This window comes from Xiphophorus hellerii, chromosome 9 (assembly GCF_003331165.1).
Source record: "Xiphophorus hellerii strain 12219 chromosome 9, Xiphophorus_hellerii-4.1, whole genome shotgun sequence".
Lineage (NCBI taxonomy): Eukaryota > Metazoa > Chordata > Actinopteri > Cyprinodontiformes > Poeciliidae > Xiphophorus > Xiphophorus hellerii.
In genome coordinates, this window is record NC_045680.1 from 15,539,355 (window position 1) to 15,564,816 (window position 25,462).

General features: G+C 38.4%; 3 protein-coding genes across 4 annotated transcripts in view; 2 read left to right on the forward strand and 1 right to left on the reverse strand.

The window, feature by feature from the left end:
- Window positions 1-669, forward strand: part of agbl4 (AGBL carboxypeptidase 4) — a 303,893-nt gene extending 303,224 nt beyond the window's left edge. The window contains exon 13 of the mRNA XM_032572807.1: window positions 5-669. Coding sequence (XP_032428698.1) covers window positions 5-113 — 109 coding nt within the window. The 3' untranslated portion in view covers window positions 114-669. The remainder of the gene's footprint in view (window positions 1-4) is intronic.
- Window positions 670-1,444: 775 nt separating this feature from the next.
- spata6 (spermatogenesis associated 6) lies at window positions 1,445-18,403 on the forward strand. 2 transcript variants are annotated; one of them, XM_032572810.1, is made up of 12 exons: window positions 1,777-2,109; window positions 3,045-3,182; window positions 3,915-3,963; window positions 4,075-4,116; window positions 4,248-4,372; window positions 5,666-5,746; window positions 9,518-9,638; window positions 9,727-9,944; window positions 13,102-13,189; window positions 13,751-13,791; window positions 14,917-15,098; window positions 17,560-18,403. In XM_032572810.1, exons 1-12 carry the CDS (start codon window positions 2,026-2,028, stop codon window positions 17,663-17,665), a joined length of 1,275 nt encoding a protein of 424 aa, XP_032428701.1. In that variant the 5' UTR covers window positions 1,777-2,025; the 3' UTR covers window positions 17,666-18,403. The 2 variants fall into 2 exon arrangements, with proteins under 2 accessions (XP_032428703.1, XP_032428701.1); XM_032572812.1 differs by lacking the exon at window positions 14,917-15,098 and having other exon boundaries at window positions 1,445-2,109.
- Window positions 18,242-25,025, reverse strand: dnttip2 (deoxynucleotidyltransferase, terminal, interacting protein 2). Its single transcript, XM_032572806.1, has 7 exons — window positions 24,896-25,025; window positions 21,588-23,431; window positions 20,440-20,578; window positions 20,154-20,249; window positions 19,881-20,045; window positions 19,639-19,748; window positions 18,242-18,943 (listed from the first exon to the last, which is right to left on the reverse strand). Exons 1-7 carry the CDS (start codon window positions 24,968-24,970, stop codon window positions 18,850-18,852), a joined length of 2,523 nt encoding a protein of 840 aa, XP_032428697.1. The 5' UTR covers window positions 24,971-25,025; the 3' UTR covers window positions 18,242-18,849.
- Window positions 25,026-25,462: the final 437 nt, after the last annotated feature.

Sequence of the window (25,462 nt, forward strand, 5' to 3'; positions counted from 1 at the left end):
GCAGCTCTGATGGGATTTCCCAGACGGGCAAAAGCAAGATTTTGAGCAGCACTGGTGCTATCAGAGACTCAGGCGATGGCAAAAAGGAGAAGAACCAAATTTTCGGACACTAGTAGACCTAGGAGGAGCATATATTAAATATAAAGCAGGAGGATCAGACTCCATTCTGTCGATCCAAACATGTATTTTTTTAGGGTCTCCAGAACACTGGGACCAGTTACCAATCTAACACAAAATATTTTCCCACACATTTCACGTCAGCATATGAATCTCAAGTTAGTCTAGCGCATGTTTTTGTTTTTAGACTGTTGGAAAAAAACAAACACACACACAGACTAACAAACAACTAACTTCATGCACAAAAGCTCTTGTTTCCCTGATCACAAAGACTTATATGAAAAGATCTATAACAGTGACATGCTTGACATTCAAACCACCTTTTCGTATATGTGTGCCTCTTATAAAACACATAGATATGAAAGCTGTATGTAGGTGTTGGGGGGTGGGGGGGATTATTAATTTAAATTAATTTGAAGGCCTTCATCTGGCAGCTTTATGTTGTACTGAAAATATGTGTTGATGTTACAATTGACTTGTTTAATTTATTCCCCAGACAGTGTTATGTCTTTTGTTACTATTATTATTCATTAAATATTTAACCACTTCATACATCTGGTCTGCTTGATGTAGTTTTGTAGCAGAACTGCAAAGCCTGTTGTTCCATGATTAATGTAGACTGAAACAATGTACATGAATGTGTTCTCTATATTCATGATTCTAAACCCTTGGGCATGCATTGTAAAATACTTAGAGCCATATACAGTATGTCTTAATGATGAAAAATATTAACACCATTTCAAGTTTTGTTGCATGCCATCTTGTTCCAACCATAAACTCCACTGTATTTAACCAGGGTTGTGTTGGAATGACAACATTAGTACAAGTACATGATTGTGAAGTGTAAAACATATGTTTTAATCACATCTGACAAAAACTCCCTCTTCCAGCCGTTTGCTGTGCTCTCTGCAAGGCTTGTGTTACAAATGAGACTTTTTTGTTTTGTTTTCCTTTAGCAATGACTTTCTCCTTGCCGCTTTTTCATAAAGAAGAAATTTGAGGAATTTGTCACAAAGATGAGTGACATGACTTTCCGCTCACTGATTGTCTGTGTTCTCAGTTTATGTAGTGCTTTACTACATCTCAGACGGCTTGCATTTGTGCCATACTCTCCATTTTTTTGTTGAACTGCACAATTGATTGTGAGCTGGGAATATTGTTTTATAAACAATGCACCTCCACAGTTGGTATTAGTTTGAGTCTTTATGGTGTTTGTTCTCTAATCTTCTCTAACAAGCATCTTGGATAACCAGAGAACAGCTGGATTTATGAAATCACAATAAACAAAGGTTGGTTGCATTATTTTGTTTAGGGCAAGGGAGCAAATACAGGCCACACTTTTCAAATTTTTGAAAAGTATATATACATATATATTTATTCCTCCCATTTTTCCAATGTGCACTCCTTTGTCTCACTTCCAATCCAGAAAAATGCATTTCAGATTGTGGTTGTAAATTTAAGTGACAAAATGTGAAGTTCAAGGGACATAAACACTTTAGCTGTTCACTGATTTTTAAATAGAATTATGAATATGCATCTGTTTGACTCGCAAATATGAATAAAGGATATTAAACTTTTGCGGATATCCAAAACGTATGATGCAGATGCACGATCATTTTTGTCATCATTTGACTTCCTCCTCGTTTTTTTTTTTTTTATTTCAAGCTGGTATTAGATTGAGTTTTACTTTATTGTTGGTGAAGACAAGACACCCTAATAAGACCGCATAGAGATGACTGATTACTAGGATATTCGGTGCCAATCCCAGCTGTTACACCGGGAGACACATTCAGTGATTATTTGAGAAAGAAACAAAGTGTTCTGATTTGCTACTTTGTGGTCACGTGACCCCACATCCGCTCTGTGGTTGTTGCTGTTATGACAACGAACTTTGGAGGGGGCAGATAAATGGTAGCAACGGAGAAGATGGTCAACTCTCACAAAAAACAGAACAATTCCCTCCGATGTACAGTGTATCTGGACATTGAGAGAGTAAGTGTGTCCTTTACGCGTCGTCACAAAACCCCGAAAGCGGACTTGTTGCTAGAGGTTTAGGAACGTAAGCTAGCTAGCAAGTTTACACCCTGTTTTCTCACCAATGTTGAAGATATGCTTTTATGTTTACCTTAGTCACGCAGTGCTGTTCAGGTTTTACAGTGTTCAACAGTGTTACGTACAAATATTTTAAGACATGACATAGAAGAGTTTATAAAAACCTAGAACTGGAACTTCGTGAAAGTTTGTGTGTGTGTGTGTGTGTGTAAGATTTCTGTGAATTTTTTTTTAACAGGTAAATGTTTCCACAGTGGTGCTTTGTAATTAGATCACTTGTTGTGTGGGATATTTTACATTTTTAAGTCCAGCTATTCATTCTAAGTGGTTTTTACAGTGTTAGTCTGAAAATTTGTTCCATTTATTCTTTGATCCTCCTTACAGCCTAATGTTTTGCAGGATCCGTTTTACAATCTGTCAAAATATTGATGGTAACTGCATTGAATTGTTTTGTTTATACTATGACATACACACATGCAACTTTTGATTTCAAGTGCAGACTAAATTGTGCCGTAATGAATGTGTAGGAAACCTACATTTATAAAGCAAATAAAAATTACCGACTGGATTTACAGGAGATTATTTACTTCAGAATGCCAAATATGTCTTTCCTTTGTGACATATTTGTCTTTGATTTATGCCAATTGGGATCAGATATCTGCCACCTACCAATAGATGTTCACTTAAGTTGCAAATTTAAAAAAAGGTATTTTGAAAGTTAAATCAAAAACATGAGCAATTTGTTATACTATTAATTATATTTCTAATAATGCCAGATGTAATCTAAACGTAAAACTGTGACTGCAAATTTATGAATTGTTGCTATATTGAACTAATCTGTGGGATTAGTGACATGATATACTGTTTGTTTGCAGGTTACATGCCCAGGAGTCCTCCTTAAAAAAAAGTATGGCATCTACATCAGTGTGCGTATTATGGGCCAGTACAGGAAGACTCCATGTTTGCCTCCTGTTTTCCCTCTAGTGTTCAATCACAGAATGGTTTTTGTCAAGGTGAGAATAAAACAGCAAACTGCTTGCTACACTCTGTTTCCGTCTGTCTACAGCTGTTTATTATTAGAACGAGTGGCTTGTGTTATAACTGCTGGAGAACTTAGTCATGTATTGACTTTTATCTGCATTGGGTCATTATGAACAACTCATTTAAACCGTTGTTCATTTAAGCCGTTTTTCTTCTCTCTGAAACCTTTCTCAGCTTTTTATTTATACCTCTCAAACTTTTCACAATTTTCCACATCACCATAAACTTCAAAGTGCATTATTGTAATTTCATGTGACCAAGACAAAGTATTTCATAATTATGAAGCAGAAAGATTTTCAAGTTTGTTTTTTTTTTTTGCTTTTTTTTTTTTCAAATACAAATCTGAATCATCATGATCTGTGGCATAGATTATGATGACTCAACAAAACCGTGGGCTTATATAAAACATGTTATACCATTGATATTCTTTCTTTCCCTCCAAAATGATGCACTGCTTTGTTTTTTGTCAGTTACTTAAAATTCACATTATGTACATTGTAGTTTGCAGGTGAGAGGCTAAAGTTTTTTCAAATACATTCTTGATATTCTCACCAGAATCATTTCAGTTTGACTGAAATGACATTTCCTGATAAGTTAGCCTGTTTGCTCTCCTGAGGAGAATGGCAGAGGTAAATTCTGGCCTGTCAGCCTAATCTTGTTATGATTATCGATTTGTTTTGTTTGCTCTCTCTCTGTTTTACCAGACTTTCTCTGGCATTTTTGACCCTGCTGATGTAGCTGACCTCCTCGAAGGTAAATGGCCATCTGGGATCTGCTTGCTCATCTCCTAGTCCTAGATTTTGTTCTTTGCTATTAGCTGAGATAGCAATCATTACAGACTGTTTATGCTTTCCTCCTCCTCAGCTGACACCACAGTTTTTGAGCTGATTCAGTTGGTCCCTCCAGGTATGCTTTCTGGTGATGCCATATGGGCAAGTTAAGCTCGACTATATCAAGTCATTGCACTGTGAATAAGGACCTTTTAATGTGAATTTAATGTAACTGTATGTGCTTCTGTTACCGTGCATTGCTTTTAGAGGGGGATATTCTTGCCACAACGGAAGAATGCAGCAGAAGTTTCCTGTATCCGGGTCCCAGCATAGTTTCCAGTGAAGGATCTGCAAAAAGAGATATGATGATGAAAAGAACCTCCTTGTTTCCTGTGAGTTGGTCATGTTTTTTCATTTGTGTAATGTTTTTACAGGATTAGTTTTGTATAGGTCAGACTTAATGCAGTTTATTTCTGTGTTTATATAAAACATGTTATACTATGGATAGTATTGGAAGCAATATCTTTCATTATCAAGGAACTTTATTTCTTCTTTCTTGTGATCAGATGAATTGAGTAAGAGCTCCATCTGCATATAAACTTCTTTAAAATTATTTCTTGAAATCTTTCTGAGGAATACTATTGTAAAAAAAGAAAAACGTCTGTCCAAGAAAACCTCACATTCCATGTATTAGTTTACAGCCGTCTTCTTTGACGTTGTGGTTTTTTCTGCATCCTAAATGCTGACCGCTGTCAAAATATCAGCCATAAATTCATCACTAACATTCTTTAAAACTGGATAAGGAGGGACTGAATACTCTGGAAATACAAGTCAGGATGGCAAGGAGGTTGAAGGTTGAAAATTTGTTCTGTTTTTTTCCTGTTGCTTCTCGTTTGCAATAAGAAATATTTAGGACAGGGTCACATGAAAAAAGAACAGATGTGTTTTTGCAAATCCAACTACATGGCTGCAAGATTTTGCTTTTACTCTTTTTCTGTTTACAAAGCCAATAGATTTAAACTGCACACCTTTGCACCAGTCAAGAAAGGAAAAAATCATTTGATTTGCACCGTATTTTAATCCCCATGACATCTACAACCATCAGGACCAAGACATTTATATGTGAAATAATATTTGTTACTTCTTTTCTCAGTGGCTCTGACATCTGTACAGCTGTGATTGGAACAGGCAGTTAAAATCAAAAGCAGCACTTTGTCTTTGATAAAGTGTTTAGAAAAGATAAGGTTTTCTTGAAAAGGAGTTAATTCTATCAAAAAAAAGTTTAAAACGTGCATTTATTTAATGTTTTTCCCTTCTTTGCACCTCCTGCTTTCATCCCTTCATCTTTCCCTGACTGCTGTTTGTTTTCCCATCATTCCCCTTGTCCTCCAAGGCACCAACTGGCATATTTAAATGTCTTTAAACACTGTTCCCCTCACCAGTGCTTTTATGTGTTTGTGTTTGAGGCCTACATAGCAATTTAGATGTCTCTCCAAAAAGTGGCATATTATTTAAACATCACTGGAGCCTTTCTGTGTTTCTGCTGTTTGTTGTTTTCCTTGACTCAGGAACAGAGTGAAGATTTGTGCTCATAAATTGGTGTCCCTTGCAGAGCTTTTATGTGTCCTTTTGTCTTCCTCTCGCTCTTAAAGGTGTTGTTTTCTCTGTTGTTCGTCTCTTGCCAGGGAATCTCCCCGAAAGTGGAGTTTGCGACAGTGTCAGTCATAGAGGAGAGTGATTGGAGAGACAGCTGGGTTCCTTCACCTGTAAGTGTTTCTGTTTGATACGTCTTTGTGTGTTTGTTTGCTCTTGGCATAAATATATGATCCCACATGTCCTGAGTGCCAAAGATTGATCTATAGAAGACCATAATGAGTGGTGTCGCTCGCCATCACATTTGTCTGTTTTCACTAAACATACCCAGCCTCTGTTGTTGCTATGACGACTGTCCATATGAGCAGCATTTCGAGGGTGTTTGTTCCCTTTTTGTGAATGTAATTATGGGGAGGCAGATCAGTGGTGCTGATATGGAGGCTTCTCTCTCATATCCCTAAGTTTTCACACAATATCACTTTCCATTTTCATTTTGGAAGTCTTCATGTCCAGATAATCATGTTATCCTTTCTCATATTTTTTTCTGTTATGATTTTTATCCCTCTCCTTCATTTTTCTGGTTTTCCTCAATAAAGTAAACTTCAAAAATTCAACAGTTAGAGTATAACTTGATAATCAGTTCATTTTGGTAATGGTTTACAGCTAAAATGTTTTTTTCTCAGATTATTTAAAAATTGCACAAGAATAATTTACAGGTATATCTCATTTATGTGTATCTAAAATTCACAGAATCAAAGTCGAGGCCTATTTTGAGATTTCTTGTCTGTGATGATTTAGGGAGTCATGTACTCTTCTGCTGTTGGTCCATTGTCTAAACTCAGAGAGGTTGTGTGGCAGAAAATTTAAGAGCACTTCAAACTTTTCTCTCTTGAAAACCTTGTACAGAGATTATAACTCCATTATTCTCACAGAACTTGGTTCCTCTGCAAACAGTTGATACTTTTGGTGCTTGATTAGCAAGCAAATTTGTCTAAACCCAGTAGAGAATCTATCCATCATGATAGTAATTGATGAAGTAACTAATATTAATGATAATCTGTTGTACAGTTTATTTTACATCAGTCATGTTGTTTGAACACAGTTGATCTCATTCAAAGGGACCCAAGAAGAGTTAAAATCAGCATGAATGTAAATTCGTCAGAATCTCTTTGCAGCATATGATCTTTCACACAGTGGTTGGCATGTTGTGCCAAACAGACTACCATGCATCTCCCAGGTGCAGTCACCTAAGCTAAACTATTAGTTTGAATGGGATGTCAGTGACAGCGAAGCAGATTGTCACAGTGTTGTGCAGCGGCCCCTCGGGGGGATGCCTGGATCAGAGCACCGCTGTGGCTGTCAGACAGTAGGATTTCTCCATTTTCTCTCCTAATGGCTTCTCAGCATAGGCATTTTCCTGACTACATGTCTCCCCTCCTGACAAGCCGTGTTGTTTACTAACACAGCTTCAGGAGGAAGGCGTCTCCCACAAAACCTCGGTACCCGTCAGTATGAACGCAATCGTTACCAACATTTTAACTTCAAAATAACAGTGCCATCTTTTGATGTGATTCTTTTGTATCAACGGTTTGTAGTCTTTTTTTCCTTCTCTACGATAGCTGAATTACCGCTAATTTGCTATAATCAAGGTGTATGTGAATCAAATTTTTGGGCTAAATCATTGCTGAGTATATATGAATAAAGTAGGTGAATTTTTCCCAAAATGTTATTTAAAAAGAATCCCCCAAAAGAGGTTTCAACCACCATAATGTGCACATTTGTAATTTGAGTATAAACTCAATAAATCACAATCCACTAAGCAGATTTTAGTGGAATAACAAATTTACCACGGACATGTATGTCCTTTTCATGCATTTTCCGTATCTACTTTCGTCCATGAAATTAACTTAAAATAAATTTATCTTTTATTGCAACAGCATAATATTACATTGAAATGTAAAAGAAATGTGCCTTTGAGTACATTATTTGGTCTAGGGAAAATGTATCTGCCTTGCATTACAATGACATTAAGAGACATGCCTTGCATAAATACTGTATTTGCAGAGAGGAAGAAATTTGAGATAACAATAAGAATATTTATTATTATACTTTGCAGAGATTCTGTTTTTTTCTGATGAATTTTGACTTATGTCAAAATGTCAAATGCTTGCTATGGCTCCAACGCAACGGCCACTTGACCTATTTTTTGATCAATTCAGCTCATTTTTAACCTCTGGGGGTGCTCTTAAACTGTCTAGTGAGCTTTAAACTTTCAGTCCAAGATGCTATGATAATCTTTAAGTAGAGGAAGAAGAAAAATGAGATAGTAAACCAGTCTGTCCTTGTGCAACAGCACATTATACATCTTATATCCTTAATATCATTGCACACACTTTAAAAACGGGGGTTGGAAAATACTGCAGTTCATGGACATGATTTCACCTAATGCATCAAAAATGGGCTTGATTTATTTATGCTTCGACCCACAGGTTGGGATCCTGTGCAGCTGGAAGGAGTTTAGTTCTCACTTTCAGACAGTTCTTATGTGTAACAGTGGCAACAAGTATTGTTTTACCACTAGGAGGCGCTGACTAGCATCCCAAAAGCCTAAATAATACTTGAACTATGACCCCAAAGCTGTTAGTGTGGAATATCTTCCCTTCTGCCTGGAAATTGACCTTAGTTTTTGAATTTGAATTGATTTATAAAAAGTCATTTTAGATATGGTCACGGTTGTTGTAAGATTAAGACTAGTCAGACTAGTTGTATAATTATTTTCATCAAAATGACAGATACCACAGTCATTGTCCCCCCCCTAAAACCTAAAGTATTACTGAATAACTTTACATTTATATTTTACTTTGTATAGGAACTTTTAATATGCAATACACAACTTCCTTTCCCCCTGGTTATGAATAACAACCAACGCCCATTTGTCCTCTTTAAATATGAGCTCCTTTCAGTCAGGCACAGTTCTGCTCAGTTTTGTCTTTTCTCCCAGAAGTTGTCATTTTCAAATGATCACCGCTTCCTACTTCCATGTTTGCTCTGTGATTGTGGGGATTTAAACATGATATAAGGATTAACACTGAGACAGAAGCAGCTTCACAGAGCTTCGAGGATCGCTGTAGACGTTAACCTTCCTGTTATTTATCAACATGCCAAGCTCTGTCGAATGATGTCTTTATCCTCTAAAAACCTGTGGTGAAAATCACAGCTAATCACATTAGCCAAGCCTTCTGTTCGGAGCTGGGGACTGGAAAAATAACTTGCTTTCGGTGTCTGTCCAGCAACGGAAAAACAGATAGGAGTCACAGATGTGGGGGACTCAGGGGCGGGGGCATATGTCCTAATTCCATTATATCAGATTATTGTCAAATGGCAGCTTTGATGATGATTTATTCATCGTTTGGTTTCTCTTAAAAATAGTTCCAATGTGCTGTGATTTTTCTAATTAGCATTTAGATTATCTTTGTTTTACAGCCAGCCAATGTCTCTTTATCATATTAGTCTAAGAGATGGCCATCAAATGCAATTAACATTTTATCTTAACTTATTTATCCCTGGTTGGCATTACCTGCAGGAAGTGAGATATTGCTTTAGAGAATGATGTTAGTGGCCATTAGAGTTATTGGAGTAATTCTGCAGAGGTTGTCTCCATGGCAGTGTGGTCTGCCAGAGCTGTTTTCTTATAACACTTAAGTGGAATCATTTAGCTAATGGTTTAATGGTTTTGTCCAGCGAGAGCAAGTCTGTCAAGACTGAGAGCAACGGCCTTAATGGCTAAAGTGGGGGATGTTGTCATAAAAAGGAATAAATTATGGTCTTCAGAGAACTTTGAACTTGCTCAGATGTTGTGCGTTACATTAACATTTAGACGAGTGTGTCAGCATGTTAAAAGAAAGTTAACAGCCTTCTCTCTCACTCTCTGTTGCCAAAAACAGACCTGTCGTGTTTCTCCTTTGAGGCCGTGTGTCACCCCGTCTCCGCAAAGATCAACAGGGAAGTTTTCACCACAAAGGAAAGCATATGATGTTGATCCAGACCGCGTTGTGGCCAAAGACGGTGAGAAAAAGCTGAGCGTCAAGGCCGTGGTCACCAACTGTCCTCTTGACATCAACGTCTAGACGTTCTCCCTTTGCCTCCCCGTCAGACTCTAGTCCTCAAACAAACAAGAAGGACAGGAAACAGGGAGCTTCTGAGGACGTTGGATACCGACGGCCTACAGTTTCCTCCAGGTCACGAACTCTGTCTCCTTACACGCACCGCAGGATGTGTGAGCTGACCGAGGAGAGCAAGCAGCGGATGAGCCACCTCCGCCTTGGGCCACACCTCTTTCGCAAGTCAACGGAGAAGCAGCCGCCCTTCTTGGTTTGTGTTAGTTTTGTGTGTTTTCTTCTTCCTTTTTTTCCGATTTCTTTTAAATCACATGGATGCAGTATTTACCAAACAGGCAGTAAAATTCACAGCGTGATTCTGTTCAATTGATCTGTGCATGTAGAACCAAAACAATTGAACAGACCAGTGTGTGCTCAGAAAATATAAAAATTGGAGTACCTGAGCAAAAACATGCAGTTTTGTCATAATGTATAATTTCCGCCTCTTCTGGATTTCCTCAAATTTTCTCAGTAAGAAGTGGATTTTATTTTGTTCCCACAGCAAAACTGTTGTGAGCAATTTCATCCCAATCTTCTGTATCTATAGTTTATATTAGGCCCATTTTCTTTGGATGGCTTTTCTGTCTGCAGTGCTTAATATTTTAAACTGGCATTTTCTATTATTACTCTGGTTTGCAGAATAAGAAAAGCCCAAAAAGATATTTTTATGTAATAAGTAAAACTAATAACACTGGCTGTCTCTAATAAGTAAATAAATTATAAACTAATTACTAATCCAATAATATTAACAATAATAAAAACATAATGTGTGAGTTAATGAATGAAATAATCAATGAATCATATTCACAAAACAAACACACCAAATTCATTGTTTTCCAGGATCCAGATGGAAATTTAGTGACAGTGTCTGTAGACGTGTTTATCTGTCAAACTGGGTTGTTTGATGAATCATTTTCTATGCTCTAATTTTAGATTTAAGTTTCATCAATGTATGATTGTTCAAATATTTTGTGGGATTTCAGAAAAACTCTTTAGATTTTAAAGTTTAACAATATATGAACTATATGTTTAATAGAACTGTGTTTAGGTGTTTTTTTAGGTAGGGAAAATGTACCTACTATTCTAGATCCCATTATCTTTATGTTTTTATTTTCTTTTTTTTCTTGTATTCTTTCCTCTGTCCCTTCTCTCTGCCTTCTGTCCTTTTTTCATTCCTTGTATACTTTTTGTTCCTCCTTCCACCCTTATTATGCTCCTTCTGATCTTCCAATTTTCTTTTCTCCCTTCCTTTTCTGCTTGTGTCCTTTTTCCTCCATTCATCATCTCCTTCCTTTTTTCTTGTTTTCTTCATTATGCTCTTAACTTTCCCTACGTCTATCTCTTATTTCCCTCCTTTTTGCTATTGCTCTGAAAATGCATTCTACCTCCCTTCTCTCTGTCTTTCCATCATTGTGTCCTAAATCTCCTCTTTTTGATCCTTTCTGACCTCTTTGTTATCATATCCTTCTTTTTCTTCTGCTTCTATGCCTGTATGCAACCTTTATTTAACTAGGTGATTCTCATTGAGATAAAACATATATTTTTCAAGAGAGACCTGGTCAAGACTGGCAGCAGCACATTGACAACTACAAATCAAAATTACACGTATAAAAACCCAATTAAAGTACAATACGGATAAAAAAGAAAGAAAAATAACACAGCGCAAGCACAGCCATAAAAGTAAAAATAGGACTAAAAAGCAGTTTTTTACCTGAGGTGGTAAGGACAAGAACAAAGTTTGTTATAATCAAAACATTTCCTACTTCTCCCAAACAAAGGTGCATAATAAGTCCTGATAGGTCCCTCCCTCTGTACCTTTTGTAGATTATAGTTATCAAACACCAAACAAGAGTAAAAAATAAAGGTTTTGCCCAGCTGAAGTGTCAAGAACAAGCTGAAAGAACAGAATGATCTCTTCCTGTTCTTAGAGCCCTGGGAGAGAGAACAAATATTGGCCTTTACTCTCCTTCAATCCATCGTTGTCCTTCTTGGTTGCTTTACTTTTTCTCTTTCTTGCGCCCTTATTTCTTTCCCTCCTTGTTTTTTTGTCTCTTTCTTTTTCCTTTCTTTGTTTCTTCCTGTCTTTCTTTCTTTTGTACTTTTAATTCTACATGCCACTGCATCTTCCCCTGTTTATCTTTTTTGTCTGTCCTACCTCCATTTTCTTCGAGTCTGAAATTACAAGATGAAAAGTCTCTCTAGGATATTCTGGGTCTATGCTAGGATCCCTTTTCTTGATCACATACAGCAAAACTATTTGTATGATGATGAACATAAAATATAAAAAGTTAAGTTTTCCTAAAACCATGATTAAAACAGAAACAACATGCAGTAAAGCCTCTATAAGCCCGACCCATAAAAGCATCATCAAGCTTGTGAAGTCAAGGTCTTATGGGAACCAATTCAGTACCTTTCATTCCTTCATCTAACTTGGTTTTTAAAAATCTTAGAATTAAAGACAGCTAATAACTTAATCGCAGTTCTCTGTGTTTAATAATCCAGCAGTAGACATGTCCTAAGCACACGGTTTAGAAGATTAATAAGAGCCTGAGTTGCTGCGGGTCACACCTCAGTGGGAGCTTCCCCAAATTTCACTTAATCATGCAAGTAGATTAAGTTAAGGATGTAGTAATAAGGCTATGTTAATCTTTTTATCTTAGCTTTTAATGGATTTTGACATCATGAATGGATTTTGACTATTTGTACTCAGTTGTCCACACTGAGGATTTAAAAGCTAACATTCAGATTTTTTTTAAAGAACAACAATTTGATTAAAGTCACGTTTCAAGAAAATACTCTTCACAAAAGGAAGAGTTTCTATATTACTGTCGGAGGCATCTTGCACACTGTTAACAGATCAGATTATTAGATGCTGGTTTGTGTTTTTGGTGAGACTCATTAATGAAACTCACTTGATGATTACTGTTGTTTTATCTGAGGCAGGAGCATGCTTTTCTGCCTCCGCATTTCCTGGGGGGTGATCCTCTTCCTATAATTAACCCCATTAATTGAGTGTCAGGCTGCAATTAACAAATGAACACCTCATGAAGTAGTTCAGCTTTGTGAGAAGAGAATAATCAGTGCGAGTTTCAGAGCTCCAAATGCTTCCTGTGTGCCGAGGAAAGTCAAAGTGTTAACGCAGAATGCAATTTGCTTCCAAAAAGTGGAAAGGAGGTTAAAAAATGGTTTTGCTTCATTCGAAACAATGTGGAAATGTGATTAATCTACTTCATTTGTCGTTTGTGTTTCCACAGTGCAGCAGGAGGAAGTCATTTTTTTAGCATTCAGAGTTTTGTGAGACAGATTAAAGAAAACATGTTGAAGTGTTTCATATTAAACATAAATTATCCTCTTATCCTGTTATGTTCCAGGTCCCTCGTCACAGTGATCCCACTGGGATGGGAACACCGGACCGCAGCATGCATCGACGTACCGCCAGTTTCTCAGCTGATCACATAGGTAGGCCTCATATTACTGCAAAAACTTCTCTAGGCAAACTATTACACATTTATTACTTTGCAACGTTTGGTTAATAACAAATTTTTAAGTTTATGTTTACAGGTGTCAGATAGAAAAACAAACTGAATATTTTCAGATTGTGTACTTTCTGATTTTAGACATTTAAGTTATTCCCCCCATTTAGACACCCTCATTATAACTGTAAAATATATTTAAGATAGGTTTTAATCTTCTTATATTGATACTCTGATTTATATTATAGGAATATTGAAGGCTTTAAAGCAACATTTAGCTCAAAATATCTTGGGTTAAAAACTAACTAGTGATTTCTCATCTGGCAAACAGGGTTGTGGCTTCCCAGCAGGCTGCTGTTTTCCTCAGACTCAGCACTTTAGATCATAGCATTAGTTTATGTTCTATCTCTTTCATACATGTTAATATTCTGTTGAAAATTAACTGTCTCATTTTATTGTTTACTGTTAGTTATACAATACATGGATGTGATTGGATCCTTTTATAACGTCATGCTGCACTTCTAAGTTTTACTTTGTCTTTCTGTAGATGCTTCTCTCTATGGAAGCTACAGACAGAGGACAGAGCAAGTAAGTCTGATTATTATCTTTGAAATTGGGACGCCATGCCAAAGTTTAAAGAATGAATGAATGAATGTGCCCCATCATGGTTGAGACACAGATGAAACACTATTCTTTTTTTTGTATTAGTTTATGTCTAAAGGATTTTTGTAGGGATATCAGATTAAATGGGGCTGGATACATACTTTTTAACCATTTTTAAAAAGCAGGTTCTCCCACTTCCTGACTAGGGCTGTGTAATTTTATCAATTCTACGATACGTATCGATATTTCTTTCCTCAGAAAGTACCGATTTTTCATCCGCGAGTATCAATAAATTAATTCCTACTTTGAGTTTTATGTCAAACCCACATGAATTAAATGACAGTTATCACAGATGACATTTTTTACCCAGTTGCACTTGTACATTAAAAATGTAATGAAGCAACCAGTTACAATTAATTAAATAATGAAATAGATAAATTACCTTATCTAAGTGAGTAAGACAGAAAAGATTCATTTTGTGCATAACCAAATACAAAAAGCCACATAATTAACGTTTAAATAAAGCAAATGTATAACAAATGTATAAAAAACACAACATTTATTACACCAGTGATACATCAGTTCAATTAAATCAATCCAAGTACAATGTCACCAAAATTACTCTGTCCCTCTAAAATCTTTCAGAAAATCTTAAAAATGTATTGAATCGTATCGTTTGCTGAATATTGTAACATATATCGTACTGTGAGCAGAATACCGTGTATCGTATTGTATGAGATTAGTGTATCGCTACAGCCCTATTCCCGACACCTCAGTTATGAACAGAATTTATGTTCTACTGCATAAAATCTTAATACAATAGATTGTGTTTTTAACCTGACAAAATATGTAGTTCAAGATGTTTGAATAGATTTTAGAGACGTAGTCGCAAACATTATATACACTGTTATCAATAATGACAACCTGGGAATACAGATAAGTTCTTTGTATTAAAGTGCGCTTTAGGACTAGAGCTAAAATATGTATAAAATAGATTGTGCATAAATTCCTCAATTGCTTACATTAGTTTGTTTAAAAGTTTCAAGGTGAATACGGCTCACAACTTGAGTGGCAATTTTTAATTTATTTATTTTTTCTTACTTTTTCTAGATAGAATCGGCTCCAGCGAGGCTCCAGGCGTCTCCGGAGACACGTTCCCGACATGAACCCGAGATCAAAGGCCCAGGCTGGACCGAGCTGCGGCGGACCCGGTCCGTCTCAGCTTGGTCCGGCCTGGCAGTGTCAGAATCAGGGAGGCTTCTGAATGTCAGCAGCTGCTCCCTCAAAGACCGGTAAATCCCTTCTCCTCACAGGGTTTTCACATTTTATTACAACTTTTTAAACCTGGAAAGTGTCTCAAGATGAAACTATCTTTGGTTCAGTCTTAAAACAATTTCAGTGACCAAAAGCAGCTGGCAGAGATTAGTCTGCGTTACTAATTATCAAAACATTCTTAGGGAGTTTGGAAAGTGTTGGAGATTTAAGTTTAATCTACAATAAATTGAAAGAAATCTAATCAAATTCAAGAAGGAACATAATATTTATATCTAACTTTTATTTCTACGTGTTAGATATGAAAAAAATATTTAATTTAAACGCCGACGCTGTTTGCTGCAGACCGTCCTCATTGTCACACTGAAGCTGGAGTGACAACAATCCTCATTTTTTCCTGATGTTTACCCTGAATTTGTCGAGCTCCATCTGTGCGCATCGTTTGTGTTTGCCCAAAAGATCTCGAAAGCAAAACAGGCACCTGTATGAGTTCCCAATTACCGTGTACAGCAAATATATGGAAATCCCAGGAGGTGTCTGGATACGCTGCTGCCGGGCAAATCTGTGGCTGTGTGTGTGCGTGTGCGTGTGCGTGTACATACATATCTAATCTTTAATTTTGATCACACTCGACGGGAGGGTTGAATTCTCCTCCACCTTTTAAATTACAGAAGCTGATGTCTTGTCATGTTTGGTCATTACTGAAGAAGGAGGCAGCAAGAAGGGAAAACAAAGAGGAAATGGTATTGATTTGTGTTTCTGCTTGAGACTGATGCATTTGACCCGATGCACACTTTAATACGTTCAGAGAGACCTTGTCATCAATCACAGGAGATGTGAGCCGAGCGCGCCGATGCGACCGACATCCCGTTTTGTTTGTTTGCTCCGCTTTGCTCAGTCCATAAGTAAACATTAAAATCAATAGACAATCTTAAACTGCAAAGTAAATTGCAGGAAATGAAGAATACTTTTCTCTCATCTGGAAACGCGGCAGGATTCGCTGGGTGGGAGATTAGACTTGGCCTTTGTAGATTCCCTCTGACAGTGAAGGGGGCACGTCTTCTTCACCAATCTATGATCTATAAAGAAAATGACAGATGCCAGTGGCAGCTTTCTGCCCCCTAAGCCTCTGAGTCTCAGTCTATTCATGTCTCGGGATGATTTGTCCTTGATGACTTTTTGATGCAGGTACCGAGTTTATCTGATTACAGATGAAAAGCTCCTGTTCAAACACTACCAGCGAGGACGAGACCCGAGTCAATCTGTCACTTATCACCCCTCCAGTACCAACAAATGGACGTGAATGAGAGGCAATACAGGAGGATTTGTTTTTATTAGTCCAATCTTTTGTGTCTTGACTTACTGTAGAAAATATTTATTTGTAAAGCAATGGTAAAGATCAATTATTGCTTTAAATACCATACACTGTTGGTCATTAGTATTAGTTACTTTGTTAAAATAACAAAGAAACTGAGTTATTTCACAAGAAACAATCATAATGGTTGTTTAGAGAATGTTTAATTGCTAGTAAAGAACTGAAGTGTCAGGTTGTGATCTCAACATCATCGCTCATGTCTTATCTTTGGTTGGAGCACAGACTAGTGGACGCAACTTACATTACCAAAATATATATCATAATATCAATATAATTTTTAATGTATCTCGGTAATTTTTAATGTATCTTTTGAAATTCTATTCAAAAAGGAAAAAAAAAAATTTTTTTTTACCCCTTTTAGCTTTCTTGATTTTTTGTTTTTGGTTAGAGTCTATTTTATCACGCCTGAGTGTTCATATAGCCAAACAAATGTTGCTGTCAGACAAAGATAACCTAAGAAAAAAAAAATAAGAGGGTGTTTTCAGTCAATTAAAAAACAAAAAGATAATCAATAAAACATTGTGTGATGATCTAAAAAACATGTCAAGATCAGATGAGAAACACAGTCATTGACATCTTCTCAGTCTGGAAAGGGTCACAAACCCATTTCTACAGCTTTGGGAATTCAAGCTCACTTTGTCTGTGGATAACAAAGTGAGTCGTTCCCCAGAAATGGAGAAAATACAAGCTGTAAATAATGAGTGTCCAGAGCATCTAGGAGGGTTCTTTTTTATATATTTTTAAAGGATTTTTTTGGCTCTTTATTTGACAGTGAGTAGATAGGAAAGTGGATTGTGAGAGAGGAGGAGGTCAACAGGTGGGACTCGAACCTGTGACAGCTGTACCTCTGCACCCATCTAGGAGGATTTTAAAGAACCCAGAACGACATTTAAAACACTGATGGCCTCACTGTCTCAGTTGGGTTGAATCTGATCCAATCCGAGTCGCTGTGCATGCATGGTTCTCTCCCTCGGTACTCTGGTTTTCTTCTGTAGTCCCACAAACATGACTGTCAGGTTAATTCGTCTCACTAAGGTATGTGTGCATACCGTGAATCTCGCCCAATGAAAGACTGACTAAATGTTTTTGTTTTTTGTCTTCCTCAGACTTCAGGCTCGTCCATCCTATGGGGAACAGATCCACAACCGGATCCAGAAGATTCTGCAGACGCACAGAGTCGCCTATGAGTATAGAGGGAGCTGTAACTTTTAATCCACCGCATGAGTGTTTATACAGCAAAACCTAAATGTTAATTCTAATGCATCCAGTGTTTTTCCACTAAATTATATGTCAAGGGACAGCAGAGCAATATATATATATATATATATATATATATATATGTAACAGTAAGGTTTTCTAACATGTCAGATTCCAACTTGCACTATTTTAATAGAAATCAAACCTAAAAGTGAAGAGTCAAACCATCCCACGCACGTAAAGTATTCCCTTTATTATATTTAACATTTTCAAACATCTGGAGCGTGTGAAGGCAGTTTCTTTTCCCACCTACCCATCTTCTGGGCTCCACTGGATGTTTGAGCCAAACAGAGCCATTTATTAAACTCTGGCTCGGGTTTACAAAAGCCCCATTTTGCGTGTGTGGGAAGGGGACGCGGAGGATGTAAGCTGCATCTGTCGAGGGCTCGCCTCTTATAGCACAAAAGATAAGCATGAAGGTAGCCAAGAGCCACTGCTGCAAGCCCATACAAAAACAGACTAGAGATTTGAGCGAGAGAAAAGGAACAAAAGTAATCCTGAATGAAGGACACAAAGAGACCGAGACACGACTGAAATGCAAACATAGCTTCATAGTATTACATGGAAATGTCTTCATCATTGACAAAGCTTTACAGAACATCCTTCTGCTATGGGATAGTATGTAAAGGTATTTGTGACAGCAAATCAAATTATAGCTCTATTATGAACTCTTGTAACTTCAACACTAGATAACACTAGATAATAGAGAAGCAACAGTTTTCTGCATGTCTGCTTAAGTTCAAAATTATGCTACCAAACAATCTCCATAAAAGGTCAAGCTGAGTTTTTCCTTTGTCACATCAATGTAACTTTTATTCTGCACTCTCGATATTATCATAGTTAAACAAAATGTATGCATTTTAAACTTTAACTCTACAATCTTCAGAATCACACCAAAGATGGTCACAATGAAATCATTTTATTTTTAGGAAGACACTCTAAAACTGGTTCAGATTTCATTAAAAATCCAACTAGTAGCAAACAGAAGCAGTATTTATTAATCACTGTACAGAGTTATGAAATCGTCAGATCAGGACTCAGTGAGGATTAGTGTTTCACTGTCTATACACTTGTCTCACACTCTTTGATGATATCAGTGTTCATGGAAAAGCCCCTCAGGGTCAGAGTTCACGACTTCTTCACTTCTTACGTAATTTCTTCTTCTGGCTCCTCTTCCCAGCTCGTTGTGCTGCTCTCTCTGCTATAATCTGCTGGTACTTCCTTTTATTCTTTCTGCATCGAGAAAAGAAAACTGCATTTCATGTTTCTGTTTTTAAAAGTCTGAAACAATAAAATCTAGAAAAATGGGCATTTCTTGTGAAAATGAAGTGTGAATGCTGTAAGCAGAATGTTTTTGGAGAAAATCGGAAGGAGTGATAGAATGAGGGTCTGAATTGGAGTTTAAATTCATCATGCCAATCAAATTGACCAAATTAGGATCAATTAGTTCATTCCGAATTAGTCCTCTAATTCGGAATGAACTAACTCATTTTGAATTAGTTATGAGACCATATAATCTGTGGGGAACAAAAAGTTGTGCTCCTTTGTTTTCTCCCTGTGGTCCAGCTGCAATCTGTGGAAATACACCACTTGTTCAGAAACAACCAATAAGAGACAGGAGGAGGATCTAACGCTGTCAATCACACATGTGTACATGCTGGTCATGGCCTCCCTCTTGCTCTCTGTATGCTACAGCTGGTTCCCCACACTTATCTGAAGCCCAGCTCTGATTTGTTGTTTCTGACCGGGAGCGGTGCATTTCTGTTGAACATGAGATTTTTTTCCAACACGTTTTCAAAAGTTTACTCTGAGATTTTACCTCCGCAATAAAAGATTAGGGTTTTTTTTTTCCACACGGTACATTGTCAAAACAAGAAAAAGAAGTCAAATGTAACATTGAAGTTTATTCCTTCATGAGTTTAACTTACTGCCTGAACTCGGCATCATGCAGCAGCTCCTCCACCATGGTTCTCTTCCTCTCTTTCTTGGGAATACGGGAATGATAGAAATCAACTGGGCTGTCCACCACGGTGCCCACCTGTCAGACATGTAGAATGAGATTAAAAAAATCTTATCACCACAGATTGTGACATTGTAGAACAACTACTTGAAAGATTAATGAAAGTCTGTGCATTTTTGTGAGGAATCTGAGACGGCAGTTAACAATGACCTGGAAATATTTGGGGAAGCCATCTCTGTCGTTCTTCTTGTAGAACCTCTTGGGATCCAGGGAGCCTCTCATCTTCAGGACCTGGAGGTCCCCTTTCAGCTCCTGGGTAACCTCTGGGGCTTTCATACCAAACCAACCGTCTCCCGTTGATTTTGCCCTCTCTGCCTAAAAAAATAAATGATCGGTTCAAAACAAGCTTCATTGATGGAGAGCTTACCAGACTTCAAAAATGCTTTAATTGTTCAAACTGAGGGCTAACTTTTTAAAACTTACTCTGTGTTTCAACTTTAAGGCTTGTTTAGATTCACTGTAGGGAGGCACTGCATCCTTCTTCTCAAAGTCCGGGCCGATCACACTCTTCTTCATCACCTGTGGAGAAGCACAGAAACTGCCATCCTGAACACGTCTCTAAAAACAACTCAGAGTAAAACGGGTCAAAGTCCAAAAACTTGGACAGAAACTATAAACATTATCTGAATAAATATGACGTTCATTATTCATTCTGCACCTCAGCTCACCTTCAGAGAAACAGAGTAAGAAAAATCAATCAGTAGTTTACCTCACCCACGCTCTTCTTTTCCTTCAGTTTTTGCAGCAAGCTGGAGACGGGTTTTGATTTGCTGCCATCGAAACTGATGTATAAACCCCCGAGCTCCTTCACCCTGAGGCCGGGGTCAATACGGCTGGACATCTCTGTCCTGAAATTAATAGGCATAAAGAAAATTCCTCAAGAGGAGCAACCACGTCTCATTCCTCACCGCCGTACGGCTGTGATGTAACCAGGAGGCTCTGCAGTCCTATACATGACCAATCCATTTAAGAAAATAATAAAGTCCCCAAACATATAATCAAGTGAGCAGGTTGCTCTCTGAATGAAGCACCTTTCACAGTGACAGGTAAGTGTTGCTACAATTCAGTAGAAATCTCTATAGCACAAACCGCTCTTTCAAGGATGAGTAGCAAAAAGTGAGGTAAGCATTCCCTAAAACCTGGATAATTAACCCTAACCTCCACATTTATTGGTAGCTGCTGGTCTATTATCTACAGAGACCCGAGTATCCAGGTATGAAGCTTTTGAAACAACAACAGGGACATATTGCAACTTAGATGAAAAACAGTATTTGATAATTTTGAAGTAGAAAATGAATTTAAAAGTGATAGAAATGAGATGTGAGTTAATATATTACAAAAACTGCTAGTAATAGTCTTTAAAATGTTTCCTCTGGCGTCAGTGGGTAAATGGACCTTTTAGTCATCATGACCATTCAAAGTGCTTTAAGCTAGAGCCACATTCTCAAACATGCACACATTCAAACACCCTACTGTATCTTTGCACCCTGCTTAGTGTAGCTTTTCTTAAGTTAAGAGGTATTCTGATCTTTCTCTCCACTTCTCTGTTGCTCATTAAAGACTCCATAATTTGTACATTTTACATTTCTAAAGCCTAAAGGTATTCCGTTAATTCTAAGTTATATTTTTCCATGTTGCCTGAAGTCAGAATTCGATTTTTTTTTTGTGGTTGGATGCGAGTAAAATTAAAATCTATAATCTATAATGACTGCCTGAAGTCCCACCCCCCTCCTTCATTGAGTCTTGGGACGGTTTTGCATGTGTGTGACTCTGTGCAACACAGAAAATATCAAAAAAGATGAAGGTGATCTTTTTCTTCACCTCTGCCTTCAAACTGGAATAATCTGTTACACTTACAACTGAGAGCTTCTGCTGGAGAACAAGACTTTTGAATCCTCGTCTTCATCCTCGTCCCCCTCTTCGTCGATGAACTCTTCATCTTCAGATTCAGCTCCTTTATCCACAGCGTCCTCTTCCTCTCTGAAGTACTGCTGGTCAGCATCTTGTCCGGGTCGAGTGTCGATCATAAACAGACCCTCCACTGCGGACGTCGAGGCTGCCTCGGACATGTTGGAAGGCTCTCTTCGTCTTTCCTCTCTGCTCCCCGAATCGTCTTCATCAGACATCAGGTCCTCGTCTTCGTCATCTTCGTCATCGCTGCTGTCTAGCAGGCTGATTGTTTTCTTTTTCTGGACAACAATGTCCTTAGATTTCTGCTCCGAGTCAGACTCTACCGTGACCTTTGCCTTCTGGCTCGCCGTCACCTGGACTTCCAGTTTTTCCTCCTCACTGGGCCTGGTTTCCTCCTTCAGAGGCTCGTCTGCCGGGGTGGGATGGATCCCTGCAGCTTCCTGCTTCTCCTCCTCCCTCTCTGCCATGTCAGAGTCCATTTCTCTTATTACTGGAGCAGACTGAAGACTCTGCTCTGGCTCTGATGGTGGTACCGTTTCCTGCATCTTCTCCATCTCTGAGGCCTCTCCAGCTTTGCTTTCATGGGACAGCTCCTCCTGCAGGTCTTTGGTGATCACTGCAGGCTCACTCTCATCACACACTGACCCTGGGAGCTCCACATCTTCTGATGGATCCATTTTCTTCTTTTCTGCTTCCTCCTCATCAGCTCCACTGGAAGTGAACTCCAAGCTTTCCTGTTCTCCAGATGTTTGGATCGTTTCTTCCTCTACCAGAGTGCGGTCTGTATCCTCTCCAATCACGGTGCTTTCTAACTTAGAATCATTCAACAAGCTCTCCTCTTCAGCTGCTTCTTCACTGTTTTCTAAAACGACACTGCTGGGCTTTGTGGACTGTCTGGATGTTGGAGCTCTCCGACTGCTGGACTCTCTGCTTCCCGCTGATGAATTTGCTTCCACCTCCTCAGATTCTGAATCCACAGTGGATTTAGACACAGCAGACTGGGTTCTGGTGCTCAGACTGTAGGTGGGCCCAGACTCAAACCCGTCAGAGTCGCAATATAATTTCTTATCTTCGTTCCCAGTCAAAGCTGCTTTCCCTCTTGTTGGTTTGCTTCGTCGAGTCGTCCTGGTGGGGGACTGGGAGCTTTCGGACAGCTCGTCCAGGTGGATGGGAATAGGACGGAGTTGCCTCCTGAGCCTTCGTCCTGAGATGCTGGATGTGCCGCTCTCGGCCTCTGAGAGCTCAGAGTCTTCGATGTGTCGCCTTGCAGATGATCGGGTGTGAGCAGATTTCCTCTGACTTCTTGTAACTCTCTGAGATCCGGACTCGGCTCCCGGTGCCGTTTCCTCTTTGCCGTCTGCTGCTTTCGCCGAGCCAGACGTCTGAGCCGGCTTTCTTCTTGTGCTCCGTCTGCTGCCAAGTCCAGGTCTGGCTGCAGACACAGCAGACGAGCTCGACTCCACCTCGGACGTCTCATGGTCCTGATCCTTCTCAAGGAGCGCTCTCGTCCTCGCTCTGGTCAGCGTTACTGGCGGCTCGGAGTCCGACAGCGCAGAGCAGAGGGACTCCACGTCAGACGTCTCCTCTTCATGGTCGGAGCCCACTGGAGTGCAGGGCTTCTCTGGGCTGTGGAATCTGGAGGCTCTGGTGCCTCTCCTCTTGTTGGAGGTGGCAGGAGTATCTAGGGATTCTCCTTTGTTCTTCTCCAGCTGGCTGGAGGTCTCTGTGAGGGTCTGCTGGCATTCCTCCTGCTGAGCCCTCCTGGTTCTTCGGGCGGTTGAGGGCGTGGCCTGTTGAGCACAAGAAAAACAGCTCATAGCAAACATGGTTTACAGGTATATTGCAATAAATTAGATTATCATTGAAAACTATGCCACTCAGAGTGATACTGGTATCTTAATAGGACTGGAACAAGCGATTATTTTTATAATCCATAATTAATTAATTGGGTGAAATAATTGGCACATTCTACAGATTTAACCACTAAACCTTTTTTTACACAATATTAGAAACACATTAATAGATGCAAAATAAAAACAATTCAATTTCTTTTTCAAATAAGAAAATAGACATAATCAAGATTCCTTTAAAAAATTTGAACTCGGTGAAACTAAAACTACACCGCTTGAGGAGGAGCTTTGTGTTTTTATTGTAAATGCAAAATGTAGATAATTTTTCTTACAGTTTTGGCCCAATTACTGTTCTGAGTAAGACCTTTTTGGCAAATTGTCTTTTTAAGTATACACTCCAGTAACAGACTAATTGATTACTGCATTAGTTGATTATTATTTCAATAATCGATTAGTCCCAATTCATCCGGTTAATCATTTCAGCCCTATATCTTACACATTACACACTTACAAATTCCACAGAATTAGTTCTATCAATATAAATGATTTTTGTTAACAGCAAATTAATCTCAAAATGTAGTTTCTCATAAAATGAGACTTGTGGGGATTTAACAGTTGTCCAGCAGAGAGAACAAAACAAGGTTTCTATTCCTTCTTTCTTGTACATATTGCAGACTTTTTCCAAGTTAAGCTTTCTAGACTTCTCTGTGTTTTATTGATAAAAGCAAGAAGGGAAAGAAGGAAAGAAAGCAATAAGGTAAGATGGATGCAAGAAAAGGAAAAGGAAGGTAAAAATAAATAAGAAAAGATGGAGGATAGGAGAAAGGAAGATTGTCAATTTACTAATTAGAGTCAAACTAAAATTTTAAGCTGAAAGAAAAATATGAACAAACTGACTTTGATTTTAAGCAAACCTTCAACACCATCGCCTGGGCTCTCGCTCTCAATAAATGTGTCCATCATTTGTTGACAAAACAAATGTGTACGTTTCTTTATAAAGTTTTTCCCCTAATATTGCAGGAGATCCTCACTTGGTACTTGTAATTTATTTATAGCTCAGTGAGAGGCATGTATGCTAAAAACTGGGGGAAAATAGTGAGGATGAAATAATCTACAAGGCAGGTAATCAGAGGAGCAGCTTTAATTATTTTCCGAGACAAACTCTTCACGTGAATCTTCAATCTGAATGGGTTTTACCGCCTGTGCTGTTTGGTTTCCAACAACTTCTGTTATAAAAATGTTTGTAAACTCAGATCACCTCCTATCGCTCCACGTGAGGCTTCGGCAGAACCACACACGCGAGGACGCCGGCAGCCACGTGACTGCTTTAAATCACCAGCGATCAAACATCCACGGGGCCTCTACCAGGTCCCAGCCTTACATACACATATCTACTGTACGCACCTGGACAACTGACTGCTTTTCCTCCGCTTTTTTAGGGGCAGAGTCCGCGTATGCTCCTCTTCTGGTGGCCACCATCTTGGACGCGATATTCTACTTTCACTTCCGGTCCGGGCCAGACCTGAGTAATCGATGCGCGGAGAAAAGCAACAGGCCTAGTAGACAAACGCATCAGTTTTTGTTTTCCTCTGTTCAACAATCCAGTATTCTTATTGTTATAGGACTCTGGTTTACTTTTGGAAAATCTGGCTTTAACGTACAAACTCTTGATGTCTTGTAAATCCACTTGATAATCATAGTAAATTGTTTATTATTCTGTTGAAGTCTGAATATGTGTTTTTCTGTCAGCAACACAATGCCAAGTTTAAATAAAAATACTTAAAAAATGAGGCATGAACAAAACTTATATTCGGATTTCCCAGGTCTTTTTTAAAACTTAAATATACCAATAATACATTTATGTGGAGATGTGTTCAAAGCAAAGGCGCTCAAAATACTGAACCTGTGAGTAGCAGAGAACGGAAGGAAGAAAATTAGGACACAAGACATACAAGGAAGAATGGGGAAAAC

Bases quoted from the DNA above. Each gene is read 5' to 3' on its own strand.
- dnttip2 (XM_032572806.1), bottom strand. From the start codon at position 24,970: ATGGTGGCCACCAGAAGAGGAGCATACGCGGACTCTGCCCCTAAAAAA. The intron at 20,579-21,587 runs GTAAGTGTAACA...TATTAATTTCAG, and splicing joins TCCAGCAGAAGCTCTCAGTT to GACAGAGATGTCCAGCCGTA. The intron at 20,046-20,153 runs GTAAGTTTTAAA...TTATTTTTTTAG, and splicing joins CCTTAAAGTTGAAACACAGA to GCAGAGAGGGCAAAATCAAC.
- spata6 (XM_032572810.1), top strand. From the start codon at position 2,026: ATGGTAGCAACGGAGAAGATGGTCAACTCTCACAAAAAACAGAACAAT. The intron at 4,117-4,247 runs GTATGCTTTCTG...CATTGCTTTTAG, and splicing joins GATTCAGTTGGTCCCTCCAG to AGGGGGATATTCTTGCCACA. The intron at 9,639-9,726 runs GTGAGAAAAAGC...CCTCCCCGTCAG, and splicing joins CCGCGTTGTGGCCAAAGACG to ACTCTAGTCCTCAAACAAAC.